Source organism: Cavia porcellus, unplaced genomic scaffold (genome assembly GCF_034190915.1).
Source record: "Cavia porcellus strain 051 isolate PalLab524CR breed Dunkin Hartley unplaced genomic scaffold, mCavPor4.1 scaffold_8, whole genome shotgun sequence".
In the NCBI taxonomy this organism is placed as follows: domain Eukaryota; kingdom Metazoa; phylum Chordata; class Mammalia; order Rodentia; family Caviidae; genus Cavia; species Cavia porcellus.
Window position 1 is genome coordinate 41211748 of NW_026947491.1, and position 13319 is coordinate 41225066.

General features: G+C 44.1%; 1 protein-coding gene across 6 annotated transcripts in view; it reads right to left on the reverse strand.

Moving 5' to 3' along the window:
• Positions 1 to 11178, reverse strand: part of Fmnl3 (formin like 3) — a 59863-nt gene extending 48685 nt beyond the window's left edge. For 3 of the 6 annotated variants that reach the window (XM_063254706.1, XM_003475798.5, XM_063254707.1), the window contains exon 1: positions 10749 to 11178. In XM_063254706.1, the coding sequence (XP_063110776.1) occupies positions 10749 to 10874 (126 nt within the window). In that variant the 5' untranslated portion in view covers positions 10875 to 11178. The remainder of the gene's footprint in view (positions 1 to 10748) is intronic. The other 3 variants (XM_003475799.5, XM_013159187.3, XM_003475797.5) reach the window with 1 other exon arrangement.
• Between the last annotated feature and the right edge of the window lie 2141 nt (positions 11179 to 13319).

Genomic DNA, 13319 nt, shown 5'->3' on the forward strand with positions numbered 1-13319 from the left:
ATATCTATCATCTGCACAACAGAACCTTAATCAAAGTAAAATCAAAGTGTCCAGAGGCCTCTCTCTCTCTGAATGGAAATCAGCCAAGTTTCAAAAAGCCCTCTTGGGGGCTGGGGGTTTAGCTCAGCGGCATAAGCACCTGCCTTGCAAGCAGGCGGTCGTGAGTTCGATCCCCGGTACCGATAAAAATGAAAAAGACAAAAAAAAAAAAGCCCTCTTGGTTCAAACCACCCAAAAAGGCACCATTTTATCTACAGTGTTAACCAGAGCTCCTCCAGGAATTTTCTCACCTTTCCATTTCTCCAAGCTCAAGCCAGGACTTCCTCAGCTGATCTAAGAATGGCCGTTAAGCCCTCTGAAATACTGTATACACACAGTCATGGAGGAGGCCTCAGAGTTGATCAGATTTTCAAAAGGACTCAAAAGTACTATTTAAAATGTTTCTTAAACATTCTCTCAATTTACACAAACTCTTCTGCCAGCATGAGAAACTAACCCAGGATGGGTATAGTATGTATTCCCCAATTGTTCCTTGATAAACTTTAGGGTAAAACACATATTATAGAAAGAATCAGCCCTAAAACTGCCGGCAGAAGTAATAAAAAGGTCCATTTCTTTTGTGAACTGAACAGGAAGTAGGAAAACCAAGAAATCCCACAAATTAGGACTTTGCTTTCACTTTTACTCCTCTGGAAGCCTCATCCCCAACTGGGACACAGGCCAACGGATGCAAAGATAAATGAAGGCCAACTCTGGAAGGGGTACTACCAGCACTTGGGGCAGGTACTTCTTCACTGTGTGGGAATGACTCAAACACTACAGGGTGTAACATCCCTGATGCTAAGACACCCTGTGCTGCACTCCTAGTCAATGTGACAACCAAAACATCTTCACTTGGTCCCCAAGGCCTCCTGAGACCTCTCCCTCTGCTGAATAGAAGTTGTATAAGTAATAATACATACACAATGAACACTGATTTGTAGAAACTTTATAGATTACAGTCTTTCACTGTTTTCTCCTTTAAGCATTCTTAAAATTCTGTACAGTAGGTATTATTCGCCTAAAAGTGGCTAAAAAAGATTATAAGATTTGCCCAAAATAATTTAGCTGAGAAAATAAAACTACAAAACTGGATCAGAACCTAGGTGCTTTGATTCCCAAACTAATACTCTTTCTTTCAAACCAAGTTTGAGCCAATAAATCTCAACTGAGCTACTTTGGCCAGGTACCACCTCCATACACAAGATATGACCTAACCTTTTGTCTCCACTGCAAGGGGGCCACTGGTTCCCCAGGACTTGTCAAAACACATTCTATTCCAGAACACGTTTGTTTTGTTTTGTTTTGTTTTATGGTTTCAAGGGAAATTCTGTGAATAGTGAAAGGGCCTCGCTCCCTAGATTCTTACAAGGAAGTTGGTAAAAACAGAGTAGAAATTGCCCCAAACTGAAGTAGTTTTAAAAACAGGATATTCTTTAAGGAATCTAAACTCTGGGCTCACACCCAGATCATACTTAGAGGGGAGTTGGGCAAACAGAAGAAGGTTATAATATTCACCATTCTGGATTTAAGCAGAGAGGAGCAAATGAAGAAAAAGGAGAACACCTGTTCCTATTGCTGTGTATCAGAGATCCAGTGACTAGGTTACTGCTCTCACTCCAGCCTTGGCCAATAACCTTGAGAGACTGGAAAAGTCATTAAAAGATGGGAAAGGAGAAACGAGAATACGAATAAAACCAACACAGTATACAATAGTCTAAACCTTTCCCTTACTGTGCAAGTCTGCCATGAAAGCTGGAAGTAATGGTACACACCTGTAATCCAGCATTCAGGAGGCTGAGGCACAAAAATTGCTGCAAGGCCCCACTTGGACTACATGAAGAGCTCAGGCCAGCCTGGACAGCATAATGAAACCCTGTCTCAAAAATAAAACAAACATCCAACTGGAGTTCTAGAGCAAAAATAAATAAATAAATAAATAAATAAATAAAACAAGTCAGGTGTAACCCCAGCACACAGGAGGCTGACGCATAAGTACTGCCCGTGAAGTCAAGACCAGCCTGGGGTACATAAATTTAAAAAAAAAAAAATCTGCCATAGAAGTAATCTGGTAAGCCCTTCATGATTGAATAATATTTAAGATATCTTTGAATGACCTCAAAGTACTTTCCAAACTAAGTACTTTCTAAACTGAGTATGCAGATTACTAAAACCAAGGATTCAATCACTGCTCTACATCCCCCTTCCCCCCCAAAAAAATCCCTCTCCAGGTCCTCCCTCCCAACACACCAACTCCCAACGAAGCCTTTGCTGTAAGGTGATGAAAGGCAGGCAGGGTACAGGAACCTGGAGAGGGGCTGGTGGTACACCTAGCATCTTAGCACACACAGGCCTTGAATTCAACCCCTAGCCTGCGCGTGCAAAGAGAAGGACTATGAAGAAGAAAGCTGAGAGAAACAAAAAACCAAAGTAGTGAAAGAAAAGAGTATCTTTGGGCCAGTAAGGCCACTTCATATCGTTATGGAGCTTGAGGTCCTGGGCTCTCCTTAGAAGTGGTTTCTAGGTTCTTTCTGTCCTGAACAAAGAATTGGTCAAGACAAGCACATTTGGTAGCAAGGTTTTATAATTATTAAAGGCAGGAAAAGAAACAGGCTCCAGAGAGTAAGTTTAAGGCCAAGTAAAGTAGACAAGAAAGAACACTCTACAGGACAGGAACCTGCTCCTATGAAAGAACACAGCATTGGAAAAGCTCAAAGGGGACTGTCCTTTCTGTGTGTCTCACTCCTTGGACTGACAGGTCTAGGCTGTCCTCCTGAAAACCAGCTCAAGTTCTCAGGAGCAGAAGATGGCATTCTCTGACTGGGTTCACGTCCTGGGCTCTGGGAACTGTTCTTGTTCTGTGCATGTGTCCTGGGATTCCATAATTAAAGGTCACACCTTCTTCCTCGGCCAACCTGCTATACCCTAACCTCCTGCCTCATTGCAAACTCAGGAATTCCAGCTGCCCTATTCAACTGTATTCTGGAATCCCTTCCTATTCTTCATGGATAACTACCTTAAAACCCTAAATTCCTACCTCATGCTATTCAAAGAGGGAGTCCTGAATCACCCAGCAACCATCATAAGTTTGGGGGACTGTCGCAACAGTACCTTCTCTTAGCCTTCCTTCCCCTTCTTTTAAGCCATTTCCAGACTGGAAGGAACTCTTGTTCTGACCCTGGCACTACTGCAGCTCAGCACAGACTTGGAGAAATGTTTCCCCAGAATGGAAGTGACTGACCTAGCAGACAAATGACATGCTGGCTTCAGGCAGCCAGCACAGCTGACCCTGGCACTCATACAGTCAGCTCTGGGTAGTTACTTTGGTCCTAACCACAGAACCAGGGCCCTGGTTCTGCCTAGCCTTCCTGGGTAACCTTGGGGGTAGGGAGGATCTGTGATCTCATTTCCTTTCCATTTTGGCTTCTTTTTTCACTTCATTGAAGATTAGTTATTTCCACCAAGACTAGTTCCTGTTCTCTGCAGCTGTGGCAATTGTTTCCCCAGAGACAGGGTTATGAAGCATTGGTGTGGCTGCCACCTGGACTGTCCCAGCTGCAGAACAGACTCAAGGTCTAAGCTAGAGCACTCTTTCACAAAGAAGAAAATAAGAGACTGAGCTGGAGATATAGCTCAGTGGCACAGTGGCTGCCAGGCAAAGGGGGGGGGGTGTGTGAGTTCAATTCCTAGTACCCCCCAAAAAAGAAAAGAAAAGACAGGAAACAATTTCCAGATCTTTACAGTGGATGCACTGATGTTTGATTTAGCATCTTATCCTTAATATAATATTGATATGCTTTCATACATGAGTAGCTCAGTGGTAGAACACTTATCTAGCATGCACAAAACTCTGGGTTCAATCCCCAGCACTAAAAAGACTAACATATGTGAAAAATGTTTTATAATAAAAGTATGGAAAAAATATATTTATCCCCCACAGAGTGCAAAGGACACAAGATAGCCAAAATGCTTATTAAATATTGAGAAATTAATCTTAGTAATAAAATTATCAAAACTACTAAAAAGTTAAACTATCCAGAAATAGTTAGCATATAGAGAAAAGAAGACATTGATATTCTATCTATAAGGAGCTGGGAATATAGTTCAGCAGCACAGCACCTGCCTGGCAAGTACAAGCTCGTGAGTTTGATTTCCAGTACCAAAGAATAAAAAATAAAAAAACAAAAACAAAACATATACTATCTGTGGAAAAAGTAACTGATACAACTTCTCAAAGATATATATCTCAAAGGTCTTTAAAAAACATACAACCAGGTGCAGTGGTACACGTCTTTAATCCCAGCACTTGGAAGGCTAAGACAGAAGGATCACTGCAAATTTGAGGTCACCCTGGACTACATAGCAAGATCCTGTCTCAAAAAAAATAAAGCATATATTCTTGGACTCAGTAATTCCACTTATAGCAATTTATCTAAGGTAATAATCAGAAACACTCACAAATATTTACACACAGGATGTTCATCACAGTGTTATTTATAATAGCAAAAAAAAAAGCGCAAAGTAAGCCAGGTACAGTGGCACATGCCTACAATCCTAGCTACTTAGGAGGCTAAGGAACAACAAAAAAACTGCAAGGTTAGGGGCTGGGGATTTAGCTCAGCGGCATAAGTGCCTGCCTTGCAAGCAGGCAGTCATGAGTTCAATCCCCAGTACCGATAAAAAGGAAAAAGACAAAAAAAAACCCTGCAAAGTAACACAATAAAATGCTGTGGTATATGTATTGCTATGAAGCCAGAAAAACCTTAAGACTGAAGAACATTCATTCATTTATTGGTACTAGGGTCAAACTCATGACCTTGCACTTGCCAGGCATGCACTTAAGCCACTGAGCTAAATCCCCAGCCCTGGACTGAAGAACATTTAAAAATGCTTCAAATTGGGCCTGGTAAGCCCAAGGTCACCCAGTACCAAAAAAAAAAAAAGGCTTGAAATTATAAAGAAAAATAGTTTACAAACCATGATTCTAATTGTTAAAAATATATCTAAGTATATCAAATTGTTAGTATATAGGGAGACACAAATGATTTTAATTTCTTGCTTTGGGGGGATTTGGGGTTTTTTTGGTACTGGGAATCAAACTCAGGACCTCAAGCTTGCCAGGCAGGTGCTATACCACTGAGCTATAGCCCCAACTTGATTTTAATTTCTTATGCCCAATTTTAATTTCTTCTTTACTTCCCTATTTGTTTAATAATCAAACATTGCTTGCATTAAAAAAAAATTACTCTCAGTCCTTTACCCTCCCCTTAAAGACACTCACACCCATTATCTTTCTAAAAAGCCAGTTAGAGGGATTTTATATAGCTCAGTTGGGGCAGAGCACTTGTGTAGCATGCATAAGGCCCTGAGTTTGAAGGAAAAAAGGGAAATTTTGTTTAGGACTTCAAAAACATTTATATATAACAACCTAAAAAATTTAATTTTAGGAAAACTCTAAATATTGAAGACTTTGTATGCCAAGTCTTGTTTTTAAATTTAAACATTCATTGATTCTTTTTTTTTTTTTTTTTTTTTTTTTTTTTAGATAGACTGGCCTCAAACCTGAGGCAATTCTGCAGTAGCTCCAAAGTGCTGGGATTACAGATATGCGCCACTATGCTCAGTTTCTCACTGACAGTTTCAGTCACACCTTATATATACCAAACACCACTAGAGGAAAAAATATTCAAAGTCTTAAAACACCCCAACAGCCAAGTATGGTAGTATATGCTAGTAACAGCACTCAGGAGGCTAAGGCAGGATTGCCATGAGTCAGAGGCCAGCCTGGGCTACATCGTAAGTTCAAAGCCATCCTGAATTACAGAGTAAGACTGTCTCAAAAAAAAAAAAAAAAAAAAAAAAAGACACATGGGCTGCATTGACAAAGGAACTAGAGAAAATATGGTCGTTGTTCTTCAATTCAAATCGTCAATCTTAGCCAGGCATGGTGGTGCATACCTGTAATCCCAACATTGGGAAGGCTGAGGCAGGAGGATAACTGTGAGTTCAAGGCCAGCCTAGGATACACAGTCAGTTCAAGGCCAGCCTGAACTGCATTAGTGAGACCTTGTCTGAAAAATCAATCAATCTTCATTTTGTCAGACATGACACCCACCTGTGATCCCTGCAGTTAGGAGTGCTGCCTGTTCAACACCAACTTGGGCTACACAGTGAGTTCAAGGCCAGCCTGACTTAAAAATATACCCTAAAAAATAAAAACTTAAATCTCTTCCTCCTTGTCTCATACTTTCTGGGTTTTTTGGGGGTTTTTTTTGTTTTTTTTTTTCCTTTTCTCTTTGCTTTTCTTTACTGAGGCAAGGTCTCACTATGTAGACTGGCCTTGACATCATTTATATACCCCAGGCTGGCATCAAACTTGTAGTTATCCTCTACAAGGCACGTGCTGCCCCACACTGTCTTTAGTGAATGTCTATTACTTTAAGGAAAAAAAATCTGAATCTCACACACCTGAGATGCCTGTAATCCCAGCACTCTGGGAGGCTAAAGCATGAGGATTACAAATTAGTACTGAACCTAGGCAATTCAGCAAGAACAAGTCCCAAAATAAGAAATTAAAAAAGAACTGGAATGTGTAAAGGCTCTGGGTTAAGTCGGGTGTGGTGGCTCACGCTATAATCCCAGCACTTAGGAGGCTGAGGCAGGAGGATCCTTGTGAGTTCGAGACCAGCCTAGGCTACAAAGTGAGCCCAAGACCAGCCCTAACTGCACAGCAACACCCTGTCTCAAAAAAAACAAAAACAACAACAACAACAACAAAAAAAGGCTCTGGGTTTAATCTCCAGTACTGGGGTGGAGGTGGGGCTCAATTCATCCCTGGGCAATCAAACATTCTCAAATAACAATGTTATTTGAGGTAGCACACACAACTTCCCCAGATTAAGGCTGACCCAGATGGTCAAAGGAACCATGCTCTTCTCTGTGGCCCAGGGTCTTCTCAGTAGGGTCACCAAACAAAAAGGAGGTTCCTTTGACCAGCTACTTCAAAGGCTCTTTCCTTCCCCTAAATTCTATTCCAGCCTGAACTAATTCACCACAATCTCCAGGGACAGGGAAAAAAACTCTACATAGCTGTTTGGAACCTGATATTTAGTCCAAGTTTTCCCCAGCCCCTTTCTGTGTCAAAGGAGGCCGCTCAAAGCCTCTCAGAATAACTACCACCCAAGACAACTTAGCTGCTACACTTCTGGCAAAACCAAAGTACTCAGTCATCACCAAGAAAATGTGAGGAAAGAAAGTGCAGCATGGACAGACCCGTCACACAACCCCACCCTCACGGACAGGAGCCTGGTCCTGAGGACAGCCAGCAATTTTTCTGGCATCAGAATGTTCTGACCTAGTTTTGGGTCTGCATAAGTCAACAAGACAAAAATCAGGGTGCAAACACACCAAAGACAGAGTTATCCTTTTAAAGATCCTAGAGCTGTCTCTTTCCTCTAAGCAAAGTCCAACACAGCCAAAATACTAGCTTCTGAGCAACTGAGCTTGGGTAGTAATTAGTTGGAACCAAACAGATCAGGGCTTCATCAGACCAGAGACAAGCTCTTATTCTGGTACTAATAAGGAACTACAATAATTGCCCCAATCCAAATTCCTTAGTACTCAACAGAATGGGAACTGCTGCTCAGGGAAAGAGGGAGAGAAAGGATCCCCAAAAGCAGTGTAACATAACAAGTTTACTGCCTTTTTCACATCAGGGCACACTCAGGACCAATCAGGGACCTCAGCTGCCCTTAGGATCAGTACATAAGTCCATGTGCAACACACCAGTAGGGAAACCCTACTCTAAGTCACTAGGCTGAGTTAGGACTTTTGTGATCAGTGTCTTGAAGAAACCAACTGGCTTTGAGCCTGGAGCCCTCCAACCTCAACTGACAGGCTGCGAATCAGATCATATATCTGTACCAGAAAGCAGGGAGCTTGTGGTCTTGACTCAGCACTGATACAACTTTCCCAGCCAGGGTGCTTTACAGGGGGGTTTTTAAAGACATACTAGGGCTGGGGAAGCCCTCCATCTGACAGCAGCAGACAGACTGGGGTTCCTGGTTCCATTAGATTTCTGAACTTAAAACCATTTTTTGGCAATACAAGTGACCTCAGATCTGAGTCACTGCTGAGAGGTATAAAATTAAAAGTTACCATTTACTAAGCATATAGAAGATGTCAGACTCTGCCAAGTATTTGACCTCAGATTTCATTAAATCCACACAATGACCTCATGTAACATACTATTCTTATCCCCTTTTGTAAGAAGAAACTAGAGAGCCAGTTATGGTGGTGCATGCCTGTAAGCCCTGCACTTGGGAGGCTGAGGCAGGAGGATCACCAGCTTGGGCTACAGTGAGTTCAAAGGAAGACAAGACTGTCTCAAAAAACCAAAAATAGTAAACAAACAAAAACAGTTTAGTGGTACACATCTGTAATTCCAGCACTTGGGAGGCTGAAGCAGCAGGACTGTCCTTAAAATAGAGATTAAAAACAAGAGTACTTGCTTTTTCTACTATACTATGTTTCTCCTGAGTGTTCAGGAAATACACCTAAGCCTGCACCAAGGTCAAACATCTAGCTTGTGGTAGGTAATGCTCCCCCCAAATGGTAGAAAGGACAACTTTCAGGAGCAGTTGAAAGGGACATCTTTTTTAGAGTCCCCAGAAAGCCATTCCTAATTCCACATTCCCATAATCCCACCATTTGGAAGACTGAAGCAAGATGACCACAGGTTTGAGGCCAGCCTGGGCTATACACAAACTAACAAACAGTACCTTGAGAATTCAAATCTCCAAAAAAACATGATTTCTGTGTTAGAAAATTGAGGTTAACTCCTCTTCTCTCCTAAGCCAGCCAACTAGTCTTGGCCTGCCCTGTTCCAACCTCTCAATCAGGAGCAGTTTAGGGACACAGAAACAAGACCAAAACAAAAGCCACAAGGAAATAAATCAAAAATTTATACAGAAGGGAAGAACTGCAAGTGGGTGGTCCAGTTCCAAACTTGACCTGGGCCCTCTGATGCTCTGGATAGTAAACAGGACACCATGTGCGTATTTTGTGACTGTTAAGCCATCAATTTGTGTACTAAACAAACTGGCCTACCAAGCTCCGGTGAAGACTCTGGTTCTAAGCTCTCACAAAAGCTTTGCAGCCCCTACCTCCGCCTCCCATCCAACCCTGTTCAGAACACCCTCCTCTCTCCTTCCTATGGCTAACTGGTGCCAGCTCACTAATGCTTTTCGCACCCCCACCGAAGGACAGATTCCCTCCCACTCTTTTCCCTAACAGTTGAGCTCTTGTTCTCCATGGCAGTAAGTCCCAATCACTTCTCCTCAGCCTCTGCGATGGTCACAGCACATTAGTAATCACTGACTCACCCCATCCCCGAGGAGGACCGGAGAAAGGCAAAGGGCCACAGGATGTGTGGCCCAGATCCCTTCCATCTTTCAAAGAGCTGGCAGACAGGGGTGCCAATGGCACAGCTTCCCCTTACAATATCATGATGGCCCCCTCTCTGAGCTGGCTCTGATGCTTGTGGACTCATGTCGGCTCTCCACCATCACAGAGGCTGGGATCTCTAGACAGTTTCACTGGTGCCAACAGATCTAATCTCCCTCTTCCAAAGCAGATGAAATCCAATAAGGGTACTAAGTCCATAACTTATCCCTCCTCATGAGCAAAAGCAAAGTCAGCCCTTCAGGCCATAACAATAACCCAAGAATTATTATTGGCTCTTCATTCTCCAGGGAACTAAGAAAAATTTCCCCAAGTTTCTCAAAAGTTCTTCTGTTAGCTAATAATGTTCACGTTCTCTCTAAAACTTTTGAGTTCAGCACCAACACATTCTGGGCTCCATCTCAGTAATACAAACTAAGAACCTTTTACTTCACAGAAGCACTGAAATCAATATCCAATTCCCACACCAAAGTAGAGTCCCTAAGTTAACTCTAAAAACCCTACACTACAAAAGGGCTACAGGAAAAGAACAAAAACCAGTCACTAGGGCTTAACATGAAAAAAGGGGAAGAGGCGGCGGGATGGTTTGTATATTGTTCCAGTTGGAAAAAACATCCTAGTGAAGTGGCTTATCCACATGTTCAGCCTTTTAGGCAAATCCACTATAACGGGATGCCTGCAGGCCATCCTGAAAATAAGCAGAATGGCATCACTCTTTATTCCACCCCTTCAAGAACTGCCAGCCCCTCCTCGATCCCCCACTCCTCCTAAACATCTGGTCTGAGCTGGGCGCGGAACCCACTCTGGAAAGCCTCCATGTTAACGCGAGGGGCGGTCTACCTACTCAGAGAAGCCCGACCTAAACTGAGGCACAGGCCGGCCCGTTTCTGAATTAGTCTCATCAAGGAGAGGCTCCGAGTTGGGAATTCTGAAGAGGTGGTGGGTAAACGAGAGCAGGTCGGCAGGGTGGGAGGGAGGAAAGAGAAGTCTGGATCCCGGAGCAGTCCCGAGATAGGGACCCCCTCTCCTCCAAGTGCCCAGAGGAGAAGGCGCCGTGCTGAGGTCCCCGACGTGCTGTCCAGGCCAGCCAGTGGCTACTCAGAGCTTCGGGGAAGGCATTGGAGCCCGAGCTCTGTCGGGAACCCTGGCAGCAGGGTGGGGGCAGGACAAGACCCCTAGCACAAAATCCCACCCCAGGCGTAGGGACCCAGGGGCGGTAGCAGAAGGGGTTTGAACTCAGCTCTCACCAGCACCAAGGCGAACCTCTCTTCCAGCTCACAGGGCTCAGGCATCGGCATCTTGCCGGCCGGCAGCAGCAGCGGAACGGAGGGCGGGTCGCCCGGGCCCCCCTCGTTGCTCTCCAAATTGCCCATCGCAGCGGGGGGCCCCTCCGCAGGGGGGGCTTAGCCCCCGCCTGCACGCCCGGGGAGCACTAGGATCCGCCGCTTGTCCGGGCTCCTCCCCCGGCCTTAGGTCCTTAGTCGCAACTCTTCTGCGCCGTCGGGGGCGCCGGAGGCTTCTTAGAATCCCCCGAAGGTAGCGTGCAGCGAGGTTAGAAGCTACGCAGTGCACAGCCGCACCAAAACGCCAGGAACCGCGGTGACCTGCTCTGCCTCACATCCGCGGCCTCGCAGCTCTCAGCTCGCCGTCCGGGCGCTACCCCACCCCGCCCCCCACGCTCTTTCCCTTCCTCCCCCCCGCACCTAGCTTCCTCCCACCCACCCCCGGCCGGGACTGGAGCGAGCGCAGACTGCTGCCCGCGCGCGGCGCGCCGCGCGCCTCATTCATGCAGGTCCCGCCTCCCGCCCACGGGCCTCCCGGGCATCCCACCCCTCCTGCGCCCGATTGACAGCAGTGCCTGCCAATCACAAAGCCTCCCGCCTTCGGCAGCCTCGCGCCTGGCGCCTAGCGTGCCCTGGCGGCCGGAGTGAGCATTGACTGCCACAGATGGTGGGCGTGAGGCGCAAATGTACAAATAATGCAAAGCTAGCTAGGAAAGAAGTAAAAACACTACAACACTCAGGCAAAGGAGAGAAACCACATCTATTTAGAGTCGTCGTGAGGGAAATGTATTTGAACCAGGCCTTGAAGGATAAGGAAGACCCTATCTGGCAGAGACAAATGAAAGACGATGGAGGAGAGGCCCTTACCAACTGTCAGGGCCCTCGGCTGGTGGTGTGAGAATGGAGAGGCAGCAGTTCTGGGATCATCTGCTGATGGGATGGATGATGTGGTGGCCTAATCTCCATCCTTCCTCTGACAGCACCCCATTTTGTTTAGGGAATCACCGCACCCCTTGTTCCAAGTAGAATTGTATTTTACCATTCTAGGAGATCCCATAATCTAGATGTGGCCAGTTACGACATTTTAATTCGTCTCTCCTTGAAGACTGATTTAGGGATTGTCTTTTGACCGAAGCTCAAACTCCTAAGATTCATTTCTAAGGATTTTACTGGGACAATCAGAAAAGAGGCACGCTGTCCATTTGAGCTGCTAAATTGTTAGAATGTAAACCTGCACTACTGCTGGTGGTCTTGCCCATCATACCTTCTTGAGAATGAAGCCAGTGCTAAGGAAAAAAATAGCTAGGAAGTGAAAGACAGTTCTAATGACAGGCTGGATCTAACTGCACCTGAAGTTATCACTCATATTTTATTCTTCATTCAACGAATACTTACTGAAAACTTGTTATATGTCAAATACTGTTCTGAGAAATGAAAATAGACCTGTGAATCAAAAAGGCATACATATCAATGCCTTGAAATTTACAATCTGTGTAGAAAGAGAGGTAGATAATTACATAAGTAAAATGTATAGGTGTTAGTAATCAATTTTTTTTTTGGTACCAGGGATCAAACTCATGACCTCAAGCTTGTCAAACAGACATTTATACCACTGAGCTAAATCCCCAGCCCAATAATCAATATTAATAAAACTGAAAGGAGACAGAGGTAGGAAATAAGATTTTTACTAGGAGGATTTAGAAAATCTTTGTTAATAAGATTGCATTTGGGTCTGAAGTGAAGTTAGCAAAAAAAAAAAAAAAAAAAGATTGCATTTGGGTAAAGGTATGAAAGCAATGTGGGTATTAGTGGAAGAATTATCCAGAGAGGAAAGAACCAGTTCATATTTGCCTGACATGGCCAAGGATATAGCTCAGCAGCACAGTGCCTGCCTGCAGAGCACAGGGTTGTGAGTTCGATCCCTGATACAAAAAAAAAAAAAATACATGCCTGACATGTTACGAGGAAAGCTAAGAGACAGAGTACAATGAGCAAGAAAAATAGTAGTGAAGGGCTGGGGATTTAGCTCAGAGGCTCAAGAACTTGCCTGGTAAGCGCAAGGTCATGAGTTTGAGCCTCCGTACTGAAGGAAAAAAAAAAAAAGAGTAGTGAAAAATGAAGTCAGAAAAACTAGAAACCATATTGTATAGGGTATTGTAGATTATTGCAAAGACTTTAGGTTTTCTCTAAGTAGGATAGATAGCCACTGGGTGATTTTGGACAGAGAAGTGATTCAATCTAATTTATATTTTATAACAGGCTAACTCTGTTTCTTTTCTTTTTTAGACAGATTCTTGCCATGTAATTCAGGCTGACCTTGAATTCACTATATAGCCTATGCTGGCCTCAAAACTTGCATCAATCCTCCTGCCTCAGCCTCCTGAGTGTTGGGGATTATACATGTGTGCCACCATGCCTGCCACATTTTTGCTTTTATTTACTCAAATTTAACCACCAGATTTACATATTCCAGTTTCTGGGGCCCATTAAATTATTGCTTTCACTGTTAACTCTCCGCTTACCTATCTTCAATGA